This window comes from Lynx rufus, unplaced genomic scaffold, assembly GCF_022079265.1.
Source record: "Lynx rufus isolate CCGP_SWC_20201006 ecotype Redwood Valley unplaced genomic scaffold, mLynRuf1.p SCAF_1, whole genome shotgun sequence".
Taxonomy (NCBI): domain Eukaryota; kingdom Metazoa; phylum Chordata; class Mammalia; order Carnivora; family Felidae; genus Lynx; species Lynx rufus.
This window is the reverse complement of record NW_025814823.1, coordinates 198419189-198446447: the sequence shown is the minus strand read 5'-3', so window position 1 is coordinate 198446447 and position 27259 is coordinate 198419189. Positions and strand designations below refer to the sequence as shown.

At 41.6% G+C, this 27259-nt stretch overlaps 2 protein-coding genes across 2 annotated transcripts in view; one reads left to right on the top strand and one right to left on the bottom strand.

The window, feature by feature from the left end:
* The window catches only part of ESM1 (endothelial cell specific molecule 1), a 47719-nt gene extending 27743 nt beyond the window's left edge, over nucleotides 1-19976 (bottom strand). The window contains exon 1 of the mRNA XM_047092599.1: nucleotides 19759-19976. The gene's annotated coding sequence lies outside the window, so the exon portion shown is untranslated. The remainder of the gene's footprint in view (nucleotides 1-19758) is intronic.
* On the top strand, nucleotides 5774-16091 carry GZMK (granzyme K). Its single transcript, XM_047092587.1, has 5 exons — nucleotides 5774-5905; nucleotides 6267-6414; nucleotides 13036-13186; nucleotides 13965-14234; nucleotides 15699-16091. The coding sequence occupies exons 1-5, from the start codon at nucleotides 5845-5847 to the stop codon at nucleotides 15870-15872; spliced, it is 804 nt and encodes a 267-aa protein (XP_046948543.1). The 5' UTR covers nucleotides 5774-5844; the 3' UTR covers nucleotides 15873-16091.
* Nucleotides 19977-27259: the final 7283 nt, after the last annotated feature.

The following is a 27259-nucleotide window of genomic DNA, read 5'->3' as shown; positions in this document are numbered from 1 at the left end:
AGTTCAAGAGCACGTGTGTGTGTGCATGAGTGTTGTTTGGTCAGCCACCAACCTTTGGTAAGAGTATTGCTATCATACTTAGAACTAGTGTATGTGACAATTTCTACTTGACCTCATCTAAACGAAACAATTGATTTTTCTGAGTTCCAGCTAGGCCAATGCATTGTTTCTCTCATTAACAAATCTGATCATCCCCTTTTAAATACCTACCATTTTGTCTGTTGTGACTTTATTTATTTTATGAAACCCTTGTGATTAGTTCCAACAACTGACTTGCTTTGAAAATAATAACACAAGCCCTTTTTAAAGATCTGTTTCAGTCGTAGAAGGATGATATATTTGGCTTGGGACACACCACAGTATCTGAGATGTTCAAATATAAATGGACGTGCTCTTCCGTCCTCAGATGATTGTTTCCATCTTTCTCTTCCATGTTTATTTCCTTCCCTTCCCTTCCTGCTTCCACCTTTCTTCTGATTTTTATCACCTGGCTCTTTCCTTGACTTGACCTACATACCGACCCAAGTTTTTTCCCTAAAACCCCACCAGGCTCAAAAGTCCTCAATTCCTCTGTGCAAGGCCAGTGTCCCCACAGGCCTGGTGCCGGGAAGAGAGGTCAGGGCTACAAACCTTCCTTTGGCAGTCATCCCCGGTGAAAGGATTTTCACATGTGTAAATCTTTTAGGACAAAGATTGCAGACAGTGTGAGTGCAAGATTTTCTGGATCTGCATCAGGTCCAGGACATCACAGGGACCACCCCATGTGGAACTTTCTTCATGTCTCCCATAACATTTCAGCTCAGTGAAAATGAACCTCAAAAGCCACCCTGAAGAAGAAAAGAAAAAGAGATGTCACAGAAGGGCAGCTTGTGGCCTGGAGACCCAGCTGAGACAAGTAAGGACAGTGTCAGGGAGGCTGGGTGGTTCAGTCAGTTAAGCAGCCAACTCTTGGTTTTGGCTCAGATCGTGATCTCGATGTTTCGTGAGTTCAAGCCCTGCATCGGGCTCTGCCCTGGCAGCATGGAGCCTGCTTGGGATTTTCTTTCTCTGTCTCTGTCTCTGTCTCTCTCTCTGCCCCTCCCCCACTCCCCACTCACACTGTCTCTGTCTCTCTCTCAAAAAAAAAAAAAAAAAGAAAGAAAGAAAGAGAAAAGAAGATAAAAAAGAAAACAAAAAGAAAGTAAAGACAGTGTCTGACCAGGCAGCCAGCTCCAGGAGCACTAGGAGCCCCCTCTGCCATTGTCAAGTGTTTTCCTGCGGTTGCTCTTTATGCCAAGATCTTGTATTTACCCACTGCCCTTCTCATCCCCTGCCGTTGTTCGTTGTTCCATAGCTGACTTGGAATTAAGGGAGGAGGAGGTGAAAGGCCTACTGTGTTACTTCACTCAGCAGTGGTGGGTAGGAAATATATTCATGTTTGAGAAAGGAAGGTGATTCAGAGGCAAAATATGTTTTGATGAAAAGTTAAGATGGAGGAAGGCATGATAAATTTCCTACCATCCCACTCTCCCACCCCACTACCGCTCCACCAAGGGGAGGTCTCTGAAGGTTTTAAGTAGCTTAGGAAAAACCAGTGCTGCACATGCTGCAACCCAGGTCACCCAGTTTCTCTGTCAAAGAGAAACAGTTGACTACTGAGACCACTGAAAAACCTCTGCCCTTGAGGTTCAGGCCAAAGCCCCAGCCCAGGTCTGAGTCAAGGGGTACTTTGCTTTCCTTAGTGGTTCTTCTCAAGCTCATTTATTTTAAGAAGTCTCTGGCAGGGATGGCTGAAATCTGATGCTGCGTATATATTGCCTTGGGACCTTTGGACATGATGTCATCATACAGCACCCCAATGGCCGTTCCCATCCAATTTTCAAAACTGCCATAGTTTCGGGGCGCCTGGGTGGCTCAGTCAGTTAAGCATCTGACTTCGGCTCGGGTCAGGATCTCACAGCTTGTGGGTTCAAGCCCCACATCGGGCTCTGTGCTGACAGCTCAAGAGCCTGGAGCCTGCTTCAGATTCTGCGTCTCTCTCTCTCTCTCTCTCTTTCTATCTCTGCCCCTCCCTCGCTCACATTCTGTCTCTGTATCTCTCTCAAAAAATAAATAAACATTAAAATTTTTTTTTTAAAAACTGCCATAATTTCATCATAATTGTTGGCAGATTCATTTCTCAAATGAGCTAAACCATTACTGAACAGAAGTCAAGGCTAGTAGGGTGGTGGGCCATAAAGGAAGGACCCAGGGGAATTCTGCCTAATCCTGATCTCACATGCCTGGGGCTGAGAAGGATGGGACAGCCAGGGGAGTCTCAGAAGCCTTGGTGTTGGGAAATTTTTTCAAAGGAGGCTAAGAGGGAAGAGACAGAAAAAGCTTGAAACAGATCTGCTTTGTAGCTGTATCTACAGAGCAGCGGTCAAACTACCTTCAGGGAAGACTAGGTGTGTTTTGGGTTTTTGTTTTGTTTTGGCTTTTTGTTTGTTAATTTGTTTGGTTTCAGTTTTAGTCCATTGTGGACTGATACTTCTATTCAGTGTAACACAAGTGAATAGAAACATTAAATTTTATAATAGGCATAAAAAAATATGCCCTATTTTATGATTAGATGGAACACATATGAAAGAGCATTTCATTAACTAAAATTAAGCAGTATGGAGCCCCGGTAAATGGCCATAAAGAGCTTCTAAACTGACTCTCAATTTCTGTCCTCAGTTTACCCAAGATAGGTAACGAACAGGTCACAGACTGAGACAGTTCTGGGGCCACGTTTTGAGTGGCGTGGCTTTAGAGGGCGTGGCTAATGAAAGTGACCAAGCAGGTGTTTAGGCTGGTAAAGGAAAAACAGCCCCATTGAGAGAATTGAGAGAACCACCCACGGTCTCTGGACCGACAGCTGTTCTGTAAGGGTCTCCCAAAATATTGGAGGATCAAAAGAGAGGATGGATGAAAGAAAACAAAAACTCTGTGCTCAAAAAACGGCACCTCCAAGAGCAACCAATGAGGACCACTGAACACCACGTAGCAAAAGCAGGCCACACGTTCCCTAATTCGCGAAGCCAGTCCCGCGCTGAGCATCACCTCACGCACTCTCAGCCCGGCACAGCTGCTGCAAAAGCCATCCAAAGCAAACACGGCTCTCCCCACAGCAGACTCAACAGAACAAAACCAACACCCAGAAATGAATTGGATCGCCGAGCTCATCATGTTACACAACTCACTGTTCTCAAATCCAGGATCCTGAATATAATAACAAATGATACTATTAACCGGTGCCTTGGTCCAAAAGCCAAAAGCGAATGACTCATTACTAGGAACCAAACTGATTCTCAGAAGTTTCCAGCTCAGCTACAAGAAAGAGTTAGGAGACTGGTCCTCCCGACTGAACTAAATCTCACCCATGTCAAATTGCAAGGTATATGGCTAAATCCTTTCCCCCTCTGCACAGCCAGCTTGCCGCTTAGCACTCCTGAACCCCAGAGACTTCTCAAAGCAGGGCAGGCATGTGATCAGGTTGAAGGCAACGTGGAGCCTGGGACCGGCACATAAGGGTTTAAGAACTGACGCAGCCACCTGCTAACTCGGTCATCTCCAGCAGGTCTTTATCCACAAAACAAGACTGACGGCCACCTCCCTGGAAATTCAGTTGAAAATGCCCTGTCATTTGCAAGGACCTATGTGGATGTGAGTCCTCACTCCACAGAAACAATCAGCCCACAGATGTTTTTCACCATGCCCCTGACCCCTCCAGAAATGAAGTTCTGTCTTTTACACAGTTCATTTCCTCCTCAGAGTTCAAACCACTGCCGGGTGTCACACATTATTTTCTTTATGTTCCCAACACAGTAGGGAGCTGGCGTCATCAGGTCCACTTTACAGTTTGGAAAAGTGGCTTGTGAGGGATCTAAGGCACATCAGCGGTGATAAAGACGACTCGAAAATTCATAGGGACATTTGGCTGGAATTAACAAGTTTGGTTTATTACGTGGCTTTTCTTGATCTGGCTCCTTGTCTCACCCATGGGACTCTGCAACAGGAAGTCGCTGCTCTGAACTGGTTTTGTTAATTCTGCTTATTTGACACTCAGAAGACCTTCACCAGTGCTGCACCCTTGTGAAGTGAAAACAGGATCTTTTTCAAAGGCTGTGCTCTGGCAATGTATTTGTTAACAAACAAGGTATTTCAGGTCAGGCAAATGATTTGGTCCCAGTTGCATGCTGTGTGACCTTAGATCAATTACCTAACATCCCTGAGCCTGTTTCTTCAGTTGTAATGTGAGTATAATTGACCTGCCTTCCTCACAGACATAAGAATTGAAAAGATATCAGTGATCATGTAAAGAGAACTTTGGAAATAATTTAAGACACTTCACTTATATTTTTGAAGTATAAGATATAATATACAATTATAAAATTGTTTATTATTTTCCCCACTGTCTTATGCTAAAAAACACCAGTTTGGTAGGACTCTCTTGCAATCTACCAAGCATAATAGCTCTAGATTTCAATTCTCCTTGATGACAAAAATAGAGGATAAGACGCATGTATCTTAGAGAAAAGAAAATAAGGTCTGTTAATTCAAGGTAAATTTTGGTCGGTATCTCTGGATTGGGGTTCCAGTGCCTGATTTACCTGTTTGTACTCATCTTATAAAATGTATGCTCTTGGGGCGCCTGGGTGGCGCAGTCGGTTAAAGCGTCCGACTTCAGCCAGGTCACGATCTTGCGGTCCGTGAGTTCGAGCCCCGCGTCGGGCTCTGGGCTGATGGCTCAGAGCCTGGAGCCTGTTTCCGATTCTGTGTCTCCCTCTCTCTCTGCCCCTCCCCTGTTCATGCTCTGTCTCTCTCTGTCCCAAAAATAAATAAAAAACGTTGAAAAAAAAATTTTTTTAAATGTATGCTCTTGATCAGCATGAAGCACAAACAGCATCTTGAGGAATATGAAGTCTAATAGCTTTGCTGGTGATGAGAAAGTACCATAGAAAGGCTGTATAATACAGTATCATCTGTTCCCGGGGAGAACGACAAAATGTGGTCTTTCATTTTGAAAAGATATTATTATCAAGGCCCTGGAAAACCGTATGATAATTTTCAGTTAAAAATGAGTAAAGGAGTTTGGGATGAGCACTGGGTGTTGTATGGAAACCAATTTGACAATAAATTTCATATATTAAAAAAAAATTTTTTTAAATGGGTAAAGGAGAGACTCCAAATTACAAATATGTTGCTAATGTTCCTTTCTAATACATGATGAAATCTCCCCCCCCCCCGCCAAAATGTAACCAAAGTTAACCCAGATTTAGTCAAATTTAAAGTAAACGGCATGACTACGAATAAGTTTGCTACAAAATATAGCTGGTTTTCTCTGGATGGTGTTCAGGTTTCAACCAAGCCTTATTGCAATGCAATCATGCTCCGTGCAAAGTTCCATGTCTCTCTACCTAATACATCTATGTCCAAATGAAAAATGGTGAGAAACCAAATATGATAGGCACCATTTTCTGCCAGGAAAATAGTAAGTATTGATTTAGAGCAATAAACACCTTGGGACTTTGCCACTTCATTAAGCTCTTGGATATTTATTATTCTTTCACCTTTTATAACACGAGTACTCAGATATCGAAGATGTTACAGGAAATGAGATCGTTATCGCATAACACATCAAAAAAGTGTTAACACCTTGGATCCCATCTCCTCAAACAGATGTACACTTTCACACATAGGTGTGAAAAAAACCTTACTTCTGGAGCACTTGTGGTGAGACAGTTAAAACTTTCAAAATCAACACTCAGTCTTCAGAATCTTCTTTCTTTTGCCAGTGCAGTCAGGATATTTCACCTGCGCTTCTTAAATCAAGGCTTTGAAATGATGGAGTTTTACTTTTCTCTAATTTTCCTAACAGCTGGCGTTTCTATGACTCCAGAGTGTAAGTATCTCCTATACTTCCCACATCTGAGCGTTAAATGAATTTCTAAGTGATTGTGTTGTTTCTTATAAATGAAATGATTTCTCACAACCATGTCTATCCCTCTAAACTGCACGATTAAATTCTTCTGTTGATTATATCATTGTTAAATTACATATGATTAAACCAATATATCATTAAATATTATTAAATGTGTTTTACAATTGTTTACCAGTAAAATTGTAATAACTTTTAGGTGACTGTAGGGTTTTTCGTTTTTTTTCATCCTTGAAATGATATATTTACTGTCAAAAGAAGAATGACGTGAAATAATCTGCTCAGATCTCTCATGTTGATTGAATCTTTGGGTTTTCTTCTGCAGGTTTCAGCACGGAGATTATTGGAGGGAGAGAAGTGTCGCCACATTCCAGGCCATTCATGGCTTCCATCCAGTACAGCGGCCACCATGTCTGCGGTGGAGTGCTGATCCACCCACAGTGGGTGCTTTCGGCAGCCCACTGCCGCTCCCGGTGAGTCCCTGCTCTGGGCTTTCGTGTTCTACCTCGACTGGCCAAAAGAGAAGCTCCCCTGTCCCGGGAGACAATTTTGTTTTTGAGCATTCTAAATGTGATGAGCACAGAAACGTTTGATGAATACACATGTGATATCAAGGGGTATCCATGACAGTTCTGTTCATATATACATACGTATTTTTTAGTTGAAGTAGAGTTGACATACAATATTAAAGGAGTTTCAGATGTACAACACAGTGATGCAAAAATTAAATATATTCTGACAGGCTCAACACGATTAAGTGCATTACAATATTACTGACTCTGTTCCCTATGCTGTATTCATCATCCCCGTGACTTAGGAATCCCCCTCACCCATTTTGTCCAGCCCCCCCTCCACTTCCCTCTGGCAACCACCATTTTGTTCGCCACATTTTTGTGTCTGTTTCTCTCTTTTTTGTTGTTATTGTTTATTGGTTCACTGTTTTTGTTTCTGTTTTTTACATTCCACATGTAGGTGAAATCATAAGGTATTAGTCCTTCTCTGGCTTCTGTCTCCTGGCATAATACCCTCTAGGTCCATCCGTGTTGTGCCATGTGAATGGCAAGATTCTGATCTACCCTTAGCTGCTGTGATCACTGACCAACTGGTGGAGCTCACTTAGCCTCTTGCACACCCAAGTTTTCTGCCCTGAGTTTTCCTTTTCAGGGAGAGCTGGGCCACCCTTCCCAGGCAAGCCATTGGACAAATCCAAGTCCTCCGTGTAATGCCAGGGAAGACAGCAACAGTAGTAGTTGGAGAGTGGCATTCCAGAACTTTTCAGACAACTTGAGTTTGCACCTTCCCTTTCCCGTTTTACAAAAGGGTAGTAATAATAACAGTACCTACTTTGTGGGGTTTTGAGGATTAAATAGTATCTATTTAAGTATTTTAGTATGCTGGGGCGCCTGGGTGGCTCAGTCAGTTAAGCGTCCGACTTCAGCTCAGGTCATGATCTCACGGTCCGTGAGTTCGAGCCCCGCATCGGGCTCTGTGCTGTCAGTTGGAAGCTTGGAGCCTGCTTCGGATTCTGTGTCTCCCTCTCTCTCTGCCCCTCCCCCACTCACGCTCTGTCTCTCTCTATCAAAAAATGAATAAACGTTAAAAAAAATTTTAAAGATTTTGGTCTGCTTAGCACAGAGTAAGTACGAATAAATCGCAGCTGTTATTGTTATGTGTACAAGAAGCCTGCTTTGTTAAATGGATTTTTAGACCCCTTATGTTAATGCCTCTGCATCACCTTCCACCCCAGAGGCCTGAGGCCCACAGTTTGGGAATCACAGCTGGAGAGGGACAACAGACTTCCCAGTTAAAAACAGAAAAGTTTGGGGTGCCTGGGTGGCGCAGTCGGTTAAGCGTCCGACTTCAGCCAGGTCACGATCTCGCGGTCCGTGAGTTCGAGCCCCGCGTCAGGCTCTGGGCTGATGGCTCGGAGCCTGGAGCCTGTTTCCGATTCTGTGTCTCCCTCTCTCTCTGCCCCTCCCCCGTTCATGCTCTGTGTCTCTCTGTCCCAAAAATAAATAAACGTTGAAAAAAAAAATTAAAAAAAAAAAAAAACAGAAAAGTTATAGCTGATTTGCACAGGGAGAGAAAGAGTTATTTTTTCTGGAATACTTAGAACAAAGCTTTTCCGAAGACAGATCATAACCTCTCATGCTACATTTTGGTCTGTGATTCTCTTACGTCAGCTAAAAAAAAGTCCAACACTCTTCTTGGGGTGCTGTAACCTTTGCAAAAAGAAAAGCAATGGAAAACCAATTTGCTGTTTGCTGCTGTTTTGTTTACTTGTTTGGTTTGGGGAGAGGGTGTTTTTTGTTTGTTTTTTATTTGTTTTTGTTGTTGTTTGTGTTTCTTCCTTATGTTTCTTGCCCACATAAGCCAAGAAGAGATGGGGACTTCTTTCCTGACGAACATTAGAGCGCTTCACTTAAGAATCTCTTGGCCACAATGGTTTGCTCTCCAGGCTGCAGAACAACTGAATTGACTTGCCCCCCTTTTAATAAGACTAGACACAAATTAGGAATTTTGAAGCCTGTGGAAAGTGAGGACTTCTGTTTTATTTCTAAATAGCAAGCCACTGATTTCCAATTTAAAATGGCTACCTCATTCAAATGAAGGTTTGCTGTCATAGAAGTCACCCTTATGTCCCTATTCAAAGCATGTGTGGCCCCCGGGGACCAGCTAGGCAGAGGGTGACTACCAATAAATGTTCATCCAATTCAAAATATGCACATCTTCAAATATTCTTATGGTACACGTTCAAGTGGACTCTAACCTACCCAGACACAGAGCTTGACTTATTATAAATGCTCAACAAAGGCCAGATAGAAGGAAGGAGAGAAATTGGAGGACTTTTTTTTTCCTAAGCCAAAAACACAGTGTGTGAAGTCCTTCACAAGCCATAAAGTGCTATCCAAAATAATAGTATTAATTTGAATTTAAAATTTTGTCAAATGAACTTAACTCAGTAGGAGTGGGTCCTCAAACTGACAAATTAGGGAAGAGAGGTCTTGGAATTAAATTTAAAAAAAAGACAGAAAGAAAGAAAAACCAACTCTTGCTAAATACCATTTTCAATGGCCAGAGTTTAAAGAACTCCAGAATATGTGGATCACATTTCCTGTACAGGACACTTGGGTGTAAAAATGTAGGCGGATTGATGCTTAGAAAAATATTAAGCTTTATGAAATCCAAAATATTTATGAAATAGTTTAATGGTGGCTTCCCACAAATGTACTCCCAAGCATCCTGGGGGAATAGCTTACTAATTCCAGGCCCCTCTTTCAGCAAAACTGTGAAGGAGGCCAAACCTGGGGTGCCCCCATCTCACTAGCCGTTCCCCACTGCGTCTCTTGGCCCCTCCACTAGTTGCCATGCCAACTATAAAAGCAAACCAGTAAAAAGGCTTTTGTCTAATCTTATTTTCAGTCTTTCGATTTATCAGAAGCAAAATTCTCACCAACTCTTGTCCACCGTCTTCCTGAATCCCCTCTTAATGCCTTCCCTCACGGAGCACCCCTCCTCTCACCTGCTTGGGCTGTAATTAGATGACTGCCGCCCCCCTCCCCGTCCCCCCCACCCCCGCTCCTTCCACATGGCCTCATCCCACCTCAGACAACTCGGGGCACCCAGAGTAAATGGTGAGGATTCAGACCCCAGACTCAAACCAGCTGAACTTCAGTCCTGCCTGCATTGCATCCTGGAGCCTCCCCTTAATGTCTGTGGGACTTTCGCAAGTTTGTTAATTTACCTGCGTCTCAGTCTTCTCATCTGAAAAGTGGGGATAATCGTAATACCTCCCTCACAGGACTGCTGTGAGGTTTAAATGAGGGAAAATATGTAAAATGCTTAGCACAAAACCTGATACACCACAATAACCTAGTAAATGGCATATAATGTCATTACGTTATTATCTGTACTTTCCATGGTAGTCACTGAGGCACAAGTCCGATGATCCAGTCGTGTTGAGGATGGGACTGTAATAGCCCCTCTCTGACAACCAGGTAATTCCCTCCTCTCTTAGACTAAAGAGACCTCCAGGAAATAAGGACCCTGTCTTTGTCTGCCCTGGAGGAGTGTCTAAGCAGAAACATGGCTCAGTGCCAAGGCAAATGGCAGAGGAAACAAGAGTCTCAAAGGGGCTTGGCATGGGGCTTACAGAGGTGTCATGGAAAGAGCACTGGACTTGAAATCACGAAAGCTGGGTTTGAGTCCTGCTTTCCCTACTTATCATGTGTGTCACCTTTGGCCAAAGAACCCTTTTACCAGTGAGGAGTATACAGCACATCAACTTGAGCAATACTGAGAAGAGTAAAAGGGTTATCTTTAGGCCCAATAGTGAGGGTGTTTCAGTAGAAGCCTGGATGTCAAGAAAAAACTGCAAACAATATTTTTGTTCCTGTTCTGCATGTAGTTCTGTTCCAGGTAAGTCCAGGGTGGGACTCAGAAAGCTGTATTTTGTTTTAAACACTCCAAGGGCACCTGGGTGACTCAGTCAGTTAAGTGTCCGTCTCTTGATTTTGGGTCAAGTCATGATCTCACTGTTTGAGCCCCGTGTCAAGCTCTGCATTGTCAGCACGGAACCTGCTTGGGATTCTCTCTCACTCTCTCTCACTCTCTCTGTCTTCCCTCTTCCTCTCTCTCTCTCTCTCTCTCCCTCACTCTGAAAATAAATAAACTTTAAAAAATTAAAAAAATATAAACACACATCTCCATATGATTCTGAAGCAGGTGGTCCAAGAAAAACCCTACAACAAACAAATGAATGAAAAACGCCGGTATCATGACTTCTTTTCTATGTGAATTCAGACGTGGGTTTAGCTAAGGAGGGGGAACCTAGAACTCAGGTAATTCCAGGTATTCTGTGGGAAGAAAAATTGACCTTTGTAGTATAGATTACAGATGAAGTGTACCCGGAAATGGGAAGTCAGAGAGCGTTCGTGGTCTGCTTGGGTTGTTTTTGATATTAACATGTCCCAGTGGAAATGAAAATAATCAAAACATTTCAAAGGCATTAACTCATCAAGGAAATTGGTAAAAGATGAGGAAGATCAGAAAAATTTTCGGCATCCATCCCCTAATCAAAATTCATCTTCCACACCCTGCATTTGAACCTCACAGGCTTCCTTGTGTTAGTTATTTATGCATGTATCCAACTTTTCTGTTAAAGCAGTAGTCCCGGGGCTTTGGTATCATTTTCTACCCTCCCCACCCCCACCCCCAAAGTTTGGATTTAATGAGTATGTTGAATTTGAGTTTGAATCAATCCTAGGAAATCTGATCCACATCCTTTGAGAAATCTCATCCCCATCCTGATTTTGCAATAGGAAAACTTTTCAACAAATAGAGCTGAAATTCCCCAAATAAACCAAAATAAACTCTTTTGGTAGAAACTGAACAGTGATCATTCCCAGCAGCCACAGTCCCACCATATTCAAAACTACCCTACCATAGTCATGAGCTTATTCTTCAAAGCTGAAACAACACTTTCTTCCTTTTCCTATATGTTTTTGTATTTTTAAAAAATTCTTATTAATCTTTATTAATCTGTAGGTATGGGAATGTGTGGTTTTTTAATTTTTAATTAAAGTATAGTTGACATGCAATGTTATATTAGTTTCAGATGTATAACATAGAGATTCGACAATTACGTGCACAATGAAATGGTCACTATAAGTGTAATTACCATCTGTTACCAAAGGTATTACAATATTTTTGACTATATTCCCTATGCTGTACTTTTCATCCCCTTGAGTTATTTTATAACTGAAAGTTTGTACCTCTTAATTCCTTTCACCTATTTTGCCCATCCCCCCCTCTCCCCTCTGACAACCACCAGTTTGTTCTCTGTATCTATGAATCTGTTTCTGTTTGTTCGTGTGTTTTGTTTTTTAGATTCCACATACAAGCAAAAACCATTTGTCTTTCTCCGTCTGACTCATGTGGGTATGGATGTTTTTATTGTAATCTGTCTTGATCCCTTTGTCAAGTGACAATGAAATAGTTGTATGTAAACAAATGTCCTTTCATAACCTTCCTTCCTTCCTAAAGGATTTGAAGTGGCTTCCTAAAGGCACATGTTAAAATGGGATTTTTTTACAGTATGCCAAAAGCCCCAAGGTTTTGTCAAGATCTTAAAAAAAATTGTTTCTATTGTCATAACTAGATGTAAATGTAATTTTGTCCAACATGCAGTAAATCAAATCAATTGTGGCACTATTGAAACAATGGTACTACAACTGTGTGTGACCAGGGGTAAAACAAAACAAAACAAAACAAAACAAAACAAAACAAAACTATTGTTTCTTTATCTGACTCACCTGTTTATATCTTCTAAATCTCCAGAATGGAATTTTCAATGTCTACCAACCCTACAGTGTCTTTATTTCAAATTAGCAATTATTTTTCACCTTGAGGAACATTTTCCCTTTCTTGTCCAAATACCCTTTCTAATTGAAGGGACAGAACATAGCTTATCTGACAGCCATGTAATGGATCTTATTCTCCAAATGGCCCTGAGATGAGGTCTAGATATACAAGATTAGCAAATGCAGAGTTGAGTTTTACCTTTTAGTTATTAAAACACTTAACGTTGGGAAGATGAGAAAGTTCTGGAGATTGATGGCAGTGAGACATGAACAACAGTGTAAGTGTATTTAATGCTACAGAACGGTACGCTTCAAAATGGTTTAAAGTTTATGTTTATGTATATTTTACCTTAATTAAAAAAATTAACATTGATGGATATAAATTTCAACCCACAACTCAAGAAATAGAATGTATTTCTACGTAAATTAACATAATTTTGTTGTAAACTTGATCTCAGTCAGTTAGAACTTCATTCCTTTTCCCCACAGTAGGGTATAAGTTCTGATATCCTTTTCCAATACTATGGAATTTTGAATTGGGGTGAGTCTGAGAGCAGACCTTTGGCCTTTGATATTGTCCATTCATGCTTGGGCCCACAAAGACCTCTGTCACTCCACCTAATCCTAGATGTGTTACCTTGGAGACGGTCCTTGTTCTTTGTCCACCATTTTTACCCCCCATTGGGGTATTTGGTACTTATTCTGTTCCTTCTATTCTCTGCTCTTTTTTAGGAATCACAAAGTCCAGCTTTTCAAAGTGATTTTAGGAGCACACTCTCTCTCAAAGAATGAGGCCTCCAAACAAATGTTTGATATTAAAAAATTCATACCATTCTCAAGACTTACATCATATCGTAAATCAAATGATATTATGCTAATTCAGGTATGTAGTATTGCCTTCTTTCAATTTCTCCAGCATTCTTATATAGCATAGCATATTTCAGTTGTTAAGTTGTCAATCAAAAGCATCTTGTTAGCATCATCCCCACGTCTGAGGTAACTGTGACATATTCTATAAAGGCCCATTCTACTCTATATACAGCCTTAAAAGAAACAAGAATTGATCACAAATGCATGAGGGCTGTGTTTATACAAGGAAAAGCAGCCATGATGCTCACACATGTGGGAAGGGAACATCCCAGCAAGCCCAAGGATCCCCACTGAAAGCTTTTTTCCCAAATGCTTTTATCATTAGCAAATGAAAAATACAAGTCCTTTATACAACTGAGCCAACCAAGTGAATTCAGGGACACGGAAGTGAGTTATATCTTAGTCTAGACCATACTTAGTCTAGTCCAAACTCAGTCTAGACCATACTCAAGGGTCTTATCCAGCGGAAACAGCCCAGCCCTCAAAGTCATGACCTATGGATGTTATTCCACAGAAACCCATCCAATGCAGAGCAAAGGCCAGTTTGCTTAAGACTGGGCAAAAATTCCTGCTCTGTGTAAGCTCCCTCCCCAAGCCTCATTGAGCTCTACAGGGAATGGGGAGCATTTCAGAAAAGCAACAGCCACAAATACAGCTGCAGGCTACCACCAAAGTAGATTCAAGAAGAGGGATGCCTTCCTAGACCAAAGGGACCACACATACATCGCTTAGACTAATAGCAGAATACTACTGGGAACGAATGATTATTTATTCTCTTTTCAATCTGTCAGCTTCACACGGCTGCAACACTCAACCAACATGTTCAGCTGCTGCACCCAAGCTCCAAAAATGATATTAGAGCTGGAACAAAATGCCAGGTTACTGGCTGGGGAGCCACCGACCCAGAATTTTTAAGGATCTCTGATACCCTGCATGAAGTCACCGTTACTGTCATAAGTCGAAAACTTTGCAACAGCCCGAGTTATTACAACCACAGCCCTGTTATAACTAAAGGCATGATATGTGCAGGAGATGACAGAGGCCACAAAGATTCCTGCCAGGTAAGAGATTATCAGGCAAACGGGCATCTCAGAGTGCTGTGTTGTGTGCAATCAAAGGCTCCGTTCGCTCCCCAGCCCAGAGGGGAGGTAAGGAGAACACAAAATCACAACCCCAGAAAGTTCCTCTCCATTTCTCCACTGAGTTCTCTGTTCTTTCTCATCCTCCCATGTGAATGAGTCATAAGAACTTCCCCCAGACATAAGCACCCTCCAAATATTTGTTAATCAGGGGGTGCCTGGGTGGTTCAGTCGATTAAGTGTCTAACTCTTGACCTCAGCTCAGGTCATCTTGATCTCAGGGTTGTGAGTTCAAGCCCCACACTGGGCTCCACACTGAGTGGGAAGCCTACTTAAGAAAGAATAAATACATACATACATACATACATAATACATACATACATACATACATAAATACATAAATTTGTTAATCAGGATAACAGACTGCACCTGAAATATATAGTATGTGTTTCTTCAATAATGTTGATAAAGTGACTAAAAGGAACCATAGTTATACTTTTCAGAATCTTTGGTTTCCTGAGGCAGTAAAAAAAAAAAAAAAAAAAACCAAAACCAAAAAAACCACAGGTATTCGTGTTTACAAGTGACAAATGGTGCAGATGAATTTCTGATCTTTAAGACATTAGAATGCACTATTCGCATCATGCTGTATTAAGCATTATCAAGGGGAGGGTATAATGATTTCAGAGACCACGTGTATCTGAAGTGTCCCAACACTGTCACCCCCCTACACCTCTATTGTCATGGCTGACCAGAGCACAACATGCTGTGATTTGCAATGTGAGTGGCAGCAGAGGCAAAGGTCGCTTTCCAGACTTGAAAGCCCCCTCTTATCATTCTGTCACTTTCCTTGACAGATCTTAGTTACATGTTTAACCGAGTCCTCTGGAATCAGTTCATTGAGCAAGTCTTCGCGAAGTGTTGTGTACGTGTAGGGCATTACGTTCAATTACGCGAGAATGCAAAAAGGGAAAAAAGTAAGATAGAGTCCCTGCCACCAACATATTTGCTACAATATATTTCTCTTTACTGCCTGTTCCTATAGCAACTTGATTTCAGATCCAGGAGCACCAACATGAAATTTACAGTTTGAAACATTTCTCTCATTTCAGTGGGTTATTTTAAACTTTGCACTTACTCATTCCTTAAGGATTAAAGTTCTATAGTCACGGATTACCAAAGGTTGTTTTTACATGTAGTCCTAGACAGAGACGTGGGCAGAGAGAGAGAGACAGACAGACAGACAGACAGGCAGACAGATGGACAGAATCATTGTCCTGGCCAGAAACGGAGGCAACCCATACTGAGAAAGAGGCTGTATCGGCCCTCTTTCAGGATACGACCAAACCAAGGGCCCATGTAATAATCCTTTGAATAATCAATAATTGGTGGTAGAAAAAGTTCAACAGCTTCTTACCAAGTATCTGTCTATTTTCTTCTTTCCAGGGTGACTCGGGTGGCCCCTTGGTTTGCAAAGGTGCCTTCCATGCTTTAGTCTCTGGAGGTCATCAATGTGGCCATCCCAAGAAGCCTGGAATCTACACCCTAATAACCCAGAAATACCAGGCTTGGATTAAAAGCAAGCTTGCCCCATCTCATGCAAACTACGACCACCAGTGATTTTCTTGGATCCACCAGCTGGCTTGTTGTGTTTTCATAAGATGTTCCAGAGGCCACTTTGTCTTCATATGTAGTTGGGTGTCGTTTAAGTGGAACTCAGTCAGGGACCACTCCTGACCCTTAGGACTGATTTTGTCAAGGAATCAAGTTCTTTTCCACATCTATAACTGCTGTATTTTTACTATGCTGATTTCATTCTGAATAAAAGTTAGAAGACTATGGCGTTTTCTTTTTATGGAAATGAGGTCCGGCAAACGATATAACCCCCACTCCACTCACACTCTCACAAAGGGCAAAAGGTGATTAAGCAAGGCCTTAGCCAGGCTCCACCTTCAGCCAGGTTTATGCTGTGATTTCTGCCGTGGATTTTATCCTAAACTGCACTTTTTTTTAATTTATTTTTTAATTTTTTTTATTTTTTATTTTGTTTAACGTTTTATTTTTAGGACAGGGAGAGACAGAGCATGAACAGGGGAAGGTCAGAGAGAGGGAGACACAGAATCTGAAACAGGCTCCAGGCTCTGAGCCATCAGCCCAGAGCCTGACGCGGGGCTCGAACTCACGGACCGCGAGATCATGACCTGAGCCGAAGTCGCGCTTAACCGACTGAGCCACCCAGGCGCCCCCTAAACTGCATTTTTAAAATAAGCACCAGTGGGACGCCTGGGTGGCTCAGTCGGTTAAGCATCCGACTCTTGATTTTGGCTCAGGTCATGGTCTCGTGGTTTGTGGGCTTGAGCCCCACCTCAGGCTCGGTGCTGACAGCATGGAGCCTGTTTGGTATTCTCCCTTTCTCAAAATAGACAAGTAAACTTTAAAATAAAATAAAATAAAATAAGAAACAGTAAGTGCAAACACTCCAACTCAAGTTAAGAAAGAATCATCAAGGTCTATAAATAGTATTATTTACTGATGTCACTTTGTTCCAAAGAGGGTTTAAGGCAATGTATAAAAATACCTTCAGTAAAACAAAATATGAAAATAAAAATATTTTTCCTGAAAAAATTAAAAGTAGAAATGTTATGTGATCCAGAAGTTCCACTTCTGGGTATTTACCTGAATAAAAGGAAAACACTAACTTGAGAGGAAATATCTGCATTGAAGCATCATTTATAATGATCAAGATATGGAAAGAAGTTGAGTGTTCATTGATGGAAGAACAGATAAAGAAATTATATATATATATATATATATATATACACACACACACACATATATATATGTATGCACATATATATATATATAATTTCTTTATCTGTTCTATATGTGTGTATATATATATATATATATACATATATATATATAATATTCAGCCATAAAAAAGAATGAAATTTTTCCATTTGTGACAACATGGATGGGCCTTGAGGACATTATGCTAAGTGAAATAAGTCAGACAAAGACAAATACTATATGATCTCTCTTCTATGCAGAATCTTCTCGCTTATAGATATAGGGAACAGATTGGAGATTGTCAGAGGTGGGGAGTTGGGGGGGAGGAGAAACGGGTGAAGGGGGTAAAAAGGTAAAAAAAGAACTTTTTAAATTATAAACAAAGAAATAATTTGGTAAAGAAACCGAGGCAAAGGGGAAATGAGAGCTTTGAAGAATGATGAAGACAGGTGTGTTAATACCCAAAGGGCCACAATTTTCTTCCCACACTGTTGCTCAAAGGAGCCATATTTGCCTTTATGCTTCACATCAGTCGATGCAAAAAGAGGAACACAATCAGTTATATGAATTACGATATCCAGGAAATAAAAATAAACTTATCTGCCCAGAAGTAGGACCACTGGGGCTGGCACAGAGCCTGGAGAGAACTTGGGGTGATCTGTGTCGAAGGACCTTGTGTCAGCGTATCCTTCTCAGCTGCATCAGATCCCTTGTGAAGATACTTTTGTAACACACATTGTCCCAATCCCTCGCTCAGAAATTCAGATTTAATAGGCTTGAGGTGGGCCTGAAAGTCTGCACTGTTGAAAAGCAATTCAATTGATTCTGATAAAAGAGCAATTCTGAAAGCCACTGATAAAGCCACCCTTAAAAACATCTAATAGAAAAGGACAGTAAGTGTCTTAGGATTGTTTTTTATGAATCCTACAGTGTGAACTGCGAACTGAAGACCAGAGTGCAACTCAGTAAGGGCACCCAAGGGTCTCACTGTCCTTGACCGTGACTGTCCCCTGATTCGTGATTAGAGTTCTGACAATTTCTAATTTGGTGGTGGAGGATGGGGGGAGTCATTCAGGCTTCTCCGTCAACAGTCAGAAACCAAAGAGTCAATCTCAGCCTCCATATTTCATTTGGGTTCCAGAGGATAAATAGTGCTCATTTCTAGGTGCCACCATTGGGTTTTCTTACATTCACATAAAGGTGGATGCTTTTATTTGTTTTGTTGTTGTTGTTGTTTGTTGTCATGGTTCTTAGAAATCAGTCACCAAGATTACTCTACTAGAAATACTCAGACGAGCAGATGCACTGGGTTAAAAAGGAACCTAATTAAAATTATAGCACCACTTTGAAAGTAAGTAGTAAACAGGTTGTTTCGGTATTCCATTTTGTGTCATTTTGATTCATTAACAATATACTGATTTTGACCCATAAATCCCAGACTATATTTCCTAAGAGAAGAAAGAGGGGAAATTGAGACTCTGGAGTCACCATTAGGGGCACCTGGGTGGCTCAGTCATTTGAGCATCCGTCTCTTGATTTTGGCTCAGGTCATGGTCTCACAGCTGATGAGACAGAGCCCCACATCCGGCTCTGCACTAACAGCAAGGAGACTGCGATTCTCTCTCTCCCTCTCTGCCCCTCCCCCCTGCTGTCTCTCTCTCTCTCAAAATAAATAAATAAATAAGCATTTTTTAGAAGGTATTATACATTTCATCTAAATTCCAAATCTATGGAATATACGGTTGCTAGTCTCTTTAATCTAGCCAAAGGACTACTGAGATGCCCTCTGATTACAGTTGGTGAGTATCCTGAAAACTTTCACTAAAACCTGAGACTTGTTTTGATTTTAGACTCCATGCTGTTCCCATCCAATAGTCAAACCAGATAAGACCGCCAGAGAGGAAGCTTCTGTCAACAGCTATGGTACATCTGGTGACTCTTTGACTGGAAGATCAACAGTTTATTTTGACGAGTACTGATGATGGAGCCCACAATTGAAAAGTATCCCTCATCCTCCCAGGGAAGTAGTATTTTATGAAACATACCAAAATCTTCCCAAACTAGACTAAAAGTATATAGTGTTTTAGCTTGGGGGGTGCCTGGGTGGCTCAGTCGGTAAACCTCCGACTTCCGCTCAGGTCATGATCTCTCAGTTCATGAGTTCGAGCCCCGCGTCGGGCTCTGTGCTGACAGCTCAGAGCCTGGAGCCTGCTTCGGATTCTGTGTCTCCCTCTTTCTCTGCTCCTTCCCCCACTCACATGCTGTCTCCCTCTCAAAAATAAATACAAGCATTAAAAAAAATTATAGTGTTTTAGTTTGGGTAATTTCATCTTTGAGAGATTATTTGAGTCCCTCTATGGCCTCTAAGAAAAGCTGAGAGCCAAAAGGAGGTAAATACCTAGATTTTAAAAACTGCTCAAAGACTGTAGGGGAATATGCTTGGCTGCTGTCATTCTAAATGATCCCACTGTTTCCCTTCTTTGCGACTGTGGACGGATCACATTTGCCTTCTCCACAGATACTGAAAAGAGCTTCATGCTTCACTTTACGTCCAACCATTTTTAACACAACATGACAGCCCTAAAAGCAATTAGGACCAATATAATGCAAGAACTAAACGGATACGCATTCAGGTGAGTGACTAAACCAGTCCAGAACCAGGTAGCAGAATTAGTCCTACTGTCTGACCCTCTGCACGTAATAAATCTCCACTTACCCTGAAATGATAGGAAGAGAAGTGCTTCAAACTTGATTACTTCAGAAAGGTGTCTCATTAAAGGAGAGCTGTTCTCAGTCTGCCAGACACTCTCTTCCTCTTGACTAAGCTCTCTGTTTGGGACAGGGAACACATGTGATGGAGAAAGGAGATAGCTCCACCTGTCTTAGGGTAATGCTTCTAGATCTCTCCAAAGGTTACCCTTTCATAGGATTACCGAGGCACACCTGCACAGCCATTCGTATGTCATCTTGCGAGTTATTTGAGCACCAAATGCACTCTGACTGCACATTTGGGTTCTTTGTATCTTGAGTGACTCAGCCCTGCTTTTAAGGTTTCACACGTTGACTTCCTGTTTACTAACGTTAACTTCTTCAGTCTCTTTTGCTGAGTCACATCGGTCAGCTCCAGAATGGCACCCTCTCCTCATCACCTTTTATTCCCTACCGCGAAAAGATTGTTCATGTTCTGGTTTTGACGGTACACGTCTATGTAACAGCCTACTCGAGGTTTACCCTGAGGCTTGTCTTGAGAACTTAGAAGTAAGTAGAAGGAAATTGTCCTCTGAGAGTTAAAATTTAAACTCCATGTATATATGGGATCAAAGCAGAGACCCACAAGATCGCCCTGAAGAGATGGTGAGGTTCCCAAGCCTGCAAGACTGCTGTTTGAAGGTCAAAAATTCTTAAGATTAGCAGCCCAGGCTGAAGGGGAGGAGGGCAGCTGTGGATACCGGGAAAAGGAGGCAACACAGGCAGTGGACCAACCAGAAATGATGAGAAAGGGAAGGAGGGACCAGCAAGACCATTTTCACTGTAGCCCAATTCCACTAAACATTCAGCTGACTTACCTGGTCTTTTCCTAATCCCACACTCACCAAGCAAACCTCTGTGACTGTTTTTCTCCCTGTAACAGGCATTTCTTATTGCATATAAATAAACATTTTGCTATCTGTGATAATATTTTTTAACCTCTAAATTAGGGTTATTTGAACTTCTCTTTACGAGTCAAATTCACTCTTGGGGCACCTGGGTGGCTCAGTCGGTTGAGCTTCTGACTTCGGCTCAGGTCATGAGCTCGCAGTTCACGAGTTCAAGCCCCGCATCGGACTCTGTGTTGACAGCTCAGAACCCGGAGCCTGCTTCAGATTCTGTGTCTCCCTCTCTCTCTCTCTCTCTCTCTCTGCCTCTCCCCTACTCATGCTCTGTCTTTCTCTCTCTCTCAAAAATAAATAAAAACATTTTAAAAAATGTTTTTTTAATGTTTATTCACTTTTTGAGAGACAGAGACAAAATGTGAGCAGGGCAGGGGCAGAGAGAGAGGGAGACACAGGATCCGAAGCAGGCTCCAGGCTCTGAGCCGTCAGCACAGAGCCTGATGCGGGGCTTGGACTCACGAACCATGAGATCATGACCTGAGCCAACGTCGGATGCTTAACCGACTGAGCCATCCAGGCGCCCTCCCTACCCCCCCCAAAAAAATCTTTTTAAAGAGTCAAATTCACTCTCATTGTGCCAAGTCTCAAGTCTCAATCCCCACGATAATGGAGACCAAACCCTGAACTTTGGTAAATTCACCAAGGTAATGAATATTAACTACCCCATGAGACTTTTCAACAGATCAATAGCCTGCCTTTCCCCTAGAGAGTACTCTGCGCATCCCTGCTCTGGCCTCAGGCATGAAATGTGCTCACACTTGGAGTATCTCTGCATACATGATCCCATTAGTACCCTGATTATCCAATAACTCCGAGAAAAAATGATGTTTTGTTTTAGCTGTGTTCTGTCTGGTTCTTCTTGTAGCAGAGGCTGCTGGTTTGCTACCCATCAGCCATCTCCTCTCTTCTCTGGTAACAAAACTCAAATTTTATTTGGAGTCACACATGTACACAGAATGAAAATGGTGTTTTCCAGCCTCTCTCACTGCTAGAAGCGGTCAAAGAGATGTAAGTGAAAATCATTGGATGGGGGCTTCCAGGAATTTCCTTTAAAGAGAGCTGATTCGGCAGGAAGGAGTGACCTTTCCCCCTTCCTTCCTCCTACTGCCTGGAGTGCAGATGTGGTCGCTAGGACGCCAGCAGCAATGCTGAAACCACGAGGCAAACTTGAATCGAAACCAAGTGTTTATGATGGTGAAGCAGAAAGGAGGAGGAGCCTTTATGTCAATCCTGTACTCTTTACCTGAAGACTTCTTTTACATGAAAGATCATAAACACTTAGGTTTAATCCACTATTATTTGGAGCTTTCTGTTAAATACGTCCCCACTCAATCCTAATAGATAAAACCAGAAACCTAAAATTTCCTGATGTATGCTCCAAACAATGACGAGCATATTTCTTTATGCCCCTGTGTCCAAATCCTAAATCTCAAATGGCTTTAGCTTTCAACCTTGTCCTATTTAAACAAGAATTGATTCAGAAAAGTAACTTTTCACTGTTATAATCAATAAATCATTTCTCCCTCACTGTTCCATCATGTGGCTTAACGTGGAGGAAATGCCCTGGCTTACTTGAGAAGATATTTTTATCTTAACCACACAGTGCTGCATGGCAAACATTCTTGTTCCTATTATACAAATAATGGATGGCACTCGGTACTCTGTAAGGCCATTTTCTCCTTGTGGGTATAATTTGTGAGTGGATCTGGCAGAGCTGTTTTTCATGAAGTTCCATGAAAATTATGTTTTCTGGCATTTGAGGTTTTTGTTTGTTTTATTATTTCACAATCGTTTGAAATAATATAGCAGTTTTTTTTCATCCAAGCTACAAAAATAACTCCATTAGAAGATAGTGGGATATAGTAATACCCTGAATATTAATAATGTTATAGAAAAGCAAAGCAGGCCCACATGTGGTCAGACCAGCCCACTGTGCAGAGCGACTGTGTTAACAACCAATGGATATAGACTCCTGAATCCTCACCATTGAGCATTCAGAGCAATTCTCCCAATCATTCATTCATTCATTCATTCACTCAACAAATGCTTAACTGAGCTCCTCTGTGTATAGGGCTCTGTGCTGGTCGCTGGAGATACCAAAGGGAAAAGACACAACTCTTGCCCTGCAGAAACTCATAGCCTAGTGAGCAAACATGGACACACAAATAAACAAATACACCATGCTCCAAAAATTATTACAAAGGTGACATACAGAAAATAGTGATAATGGAGAGAATGTCAAAACAATTACACTATGATCCGAAAAATTGTTATAATTGAGACATGAGCATGAGAACAGAAAGCTCGTGTGAGTCATTCAGAATTCCTACAGGACAATTCATTCTGTCATTCTGGGTCTATACATTTAAAGCCTGATTCTCTTGTAGCTGTTTCTTTTTTTTTTTTTAATGTTTATTTATTTTTGAGAGACAGAGAGGGAGAGAGAGAGAGAAAGCGTCCCAGTGTAAGCAGGGGAGAGGAAGAGAGAGAGGGAAACACAGAATCCAAAGCAGACTCCGGGCTCTGAGCTGTCAGCACAGAGCCCGACACGGGGCTCGAACTCACGAACCGTGAGATCATGACTTGAGCTGAAGTTGGACACTTAACTGACTGAGCGACCCAGGCTCCCCAGTGATTCTCTTGTAGTTTTGTCAACAATTTCCCAAGGCAGAGGGAGGGAAAGATCTAAACTACCAGATTTGTATCACCCACCTCTAATCCAGATAAAAGAAAACAGCTATGGCAATTGCTATAGTGAAGCCATGTCAATGAAGGTGAATACATTGACTCTTGTTAAGAACTCTCTCTCTCTCTGTGAGCTAATCCCCCCAGAGAGACATCCAAAGCTAAGCAATATGTGTAGATATCTCTCAGGAGGAAATGTTCCATTTCTCTTAGCATGATGATTCAGTTTGTCCTGTGAATCAGGAATAATTATTAATCTGCCTTTTTAGACGCTTCAGAGACCAGGAAACAGAAGAATTTGTGAACCCTAACTTGACATGGGAATCTAGGACAGACTCAGCCCAAACTTTGCCTTGCCTGTAGCTTCTGTTCTCTTAATTAAAAAAATAAAAAAATAAAAAATAAAAGGCATTTCAACAAAACATTAAAACAGAAGTTGACTACTCTGTTGATTTCCACGGGCCACCACCCTGCTTTGCCAAGTGGGGGATGGGCACAACTCATTGTGTGTTCTAATCACTTCAGCCTGCACAGGTCAGGGTCTGTTGAACTCAGCTATCTTTACACAAGGACTCCATTCTCTTTCGAAGTGTCCTTACCTTTATATCTGTGTAGTTTATATTATATATCTCAAATTAATTTTCTGAGTTTTAATTGCGAAAAATATATTTCAAAAAATATTTTAGATGGAAACAGTATAATTATAGAGATCTTACTAGAATTTATGCTATAGAATTCACTATATCGTTGGTTCCGTGAGAGCTGGGGCCCATGTCTGCGTTGAGACCTGCATAAGACCTCCCTTGTGGTGGCTGTTTAAGAAACAGTTGTAAGTAGCTAGATAAGTGGGTGGGTGAATGGATGGGTGAACGGAAAAGTTATTATACTGGTGAACAATTCATTGAAAAAAAATAAATGATGAATTACTAAATCTCTACTTCTGGAACCAGTTAAGAATGTAATGATAATATGCTTGAAATCACTTTTAAAACTTCTTCGTTAAGGCAAGGGGTAAGATGATGTTGGATGTAAAGTAGGTAACCCAAAAAGTCCCTGATTATTTGATAATTCTTAGAGCTCCATGGTGAAAAAATCCACAATATAAACATTGAGTACTATTATTTATTTGAAAGTTTCAATGAGCCTTCCTTTATTTAAGACTTGGTAAGCGTTGTCATTGTTTTGCAAGAAGGGGAAAAAGGTTACAAAATAATTGGTATGTCTGGTCTGAAAGAGACTGCTTTCAGAGTCCCTTGTTTTTGCTTTGTCATCATTGTCTAAATACTACAGTAGTTTAGTCAGATTTTAGTAATACTGAATTTAAGTGGCAATTTATTATGTTAATTTTCTTAAAGTACTTGTTCTCTTCAATTCATTGTATGCTTAAAAGATTTAGAAATGTTAATATTTTCCAATTCTGTAGTGTGAGGGAGCAAGAGTTTCCTGTCCCCTCCAAGGTCCTTCCAGCCAAAGAATCAAAAATACATGAGTCAGATAAGCAGGAGAAAATAAAATTTAATAGTGTAAGAACAGGGAATCCCCACAGACGTGAAAATTCCAAAGACAGTGAGGCAAAATAAGGTGTCTATGTCATTCTGAGTTAAGGAAAAGGGGGTAGGGGTCTGGGACTTCCAAGGGAATGAGTGCAATTCACGGGAAGATGAAAAAAAGTGAATGTTTGGTAAACAAATATTTGCTGAGCCACTCAGAAACCATAGGACATAGAGGACTTTGATCAAACAGGTCTTGCCAGATTCCTCCGTGTCTACCATACATAACTATAGTTATCTATGGTGAGAGTCCTCTTCTTGCATTAGGCTCTCTATCTAAACTCTTTAGGCAGCTGAGGTGGGGAGGGGAGATGTAAGGAGCTTTTCTTAAATCTACTGGGGTTCCATTGCTTTTTAACTCAAAATAATATTTGTGCCAAAGAGGCCATCTTGGGATGGCCTGCCCTTGGCCCCTATAGTATAAAAACCACTTTATTTAGTTAGTTTTAATTTTTTTTAATTTACATTCAAATTAGTTAGCATATAGTGCAACAATGATTTCAGGAGTAGATTCCTTAGTGCCCCTTACCCATTTAGCCCATCCCCCTTCCCACAACCCCTCCCGTAAACCTCAGTTTGTTCTCCATATTTGTGAGTCTCTTCTGTTTTGTCCCCCTCCCTGTGTTTATATTAGTTTTGTTTCCCCTTCCCTTATGTTCATCTGTTTTGTCTCTTAAAGTCCTCATATGAGTGAAGTCATATGATTTTGGTCTTCCTCTGACTAATTTCACTTAGCATCATACCCTCCAGTTCCATCCATGTAGTTGCAAATGGCAAGATTTCATCCTTTTTGATTGCTGAGTAATACTCCATTGTATGTATATATACCACATCTTCTTTATCCATTCATCCATCGATGGACATTTGGGCTCTTTCCATACTTTGGCTATTGTTGATAGTGCTGCTATAAACATGGGGGTGCACGTGTCCCTTTGAAACAGCACACCTGTATCCCGTGGATAAATGCCTAGTAGTGCAATCGCTGGGTCATAGGGTAGTTCTATTTTTAGTTTTTTGAGGAACTTCCGTACTGTTTTCCAGAGTGGCTGCACCAGCTTGCATTCCCATAAAAACTATCCTTTAAAAAAAATTTTTTTAATGTTTATTTATTTTTGAGAGAGACAGAGACAGAATGCAAGTGGGTTAGGGGCAGAGAGAGAGGGAGACACAGAATCCAAAGCAGGCTCCGGGTTCCGAGCTGTCAGCACAGAGCCCGACGCGGGGCTCGAACTCACGAGCTGTGAGATCATGGCCTGAGCCGAAGTCGGACGCTCAACCGACTGAGCCACCCAGACGCCCCATAAAAACTGTACTTTTAAAGAAGGCTGATGAACTTAGTGTGGTCACTGTAATACCGTCTGGGTCAGCAAGGCTGAGGTGGATACAACCTGCAAATCTTGCTGATGGTGGTAATGATGTAAGAGATGTTAGATAACCTGCAGCCAGCCCAAACTGGACTCTCCTGATTTCATTTAGGAATTGTTTGTCTTGAGCTCTGCAGAGAAAATATTTTTTTGACAATTTCCCCTTCCCAAATGTCATTCTGTGTGGCTTTCTTCTCTCAGGAGGGTTGTGTGATACTATTAATTCTGAATACCTACTCTTTTTTTTTTTAATGTTTATTTATTTTTGAGAGAGACAGAGACAGAGACAGAATGCGAGCGGGTTAGGGGCAGAGAGAGAGGGAGACACAGGATCTGAAGCAGGCTCCAGGCTCTAAGCTGTCAGCACAGAGCCTGACGCGGGGCTCCAACCCACGAGCTGTGAGATCATGACCTGAGCCGGAGTCAGACGCTCAACTGACTGAGCCACCCAGGCGCCCCCTGAATAACTACTCCTTGCTTACTCCAAGAGGATTGCCGTAGAAATCTTTGAGGCAAAGAGGGTGTGTATTCCACACTGCAGTAATAGCTATGTCAGAAAAACAGCCCTTACATTTTGGGGCTGGAATTGCATTTGGAAAGATGGGGAAGAGAGGGGGGCAGAAAGAAGAAGGGGAATGAGGGAACCCCACCAAATACTTGAAGGCTGCTATCCTGGTTTGGGCTTCCACAAAGGAAGATCCTGAGACACAAGTTTAATGTGTGATATTGTGATTTATAAGAAATATATACCAAATTATAATTCTAATATGTATTTGGCCACTGTCCACGGTTCCTGGCTCACAGCTCCCCAAAGCCTTGGAATTTCCTGAGCAGTAGCAGCAATGAAAGCATCTTTTGTCATTACATTTGGTCTCTCGTCCTCAGTTCCTGAAAATACTTCAGAGCCAATAAAGGTAAAATGGGTGTCTTTTTTTCATCACAAGCCCCTTTCCATCACAACTGGA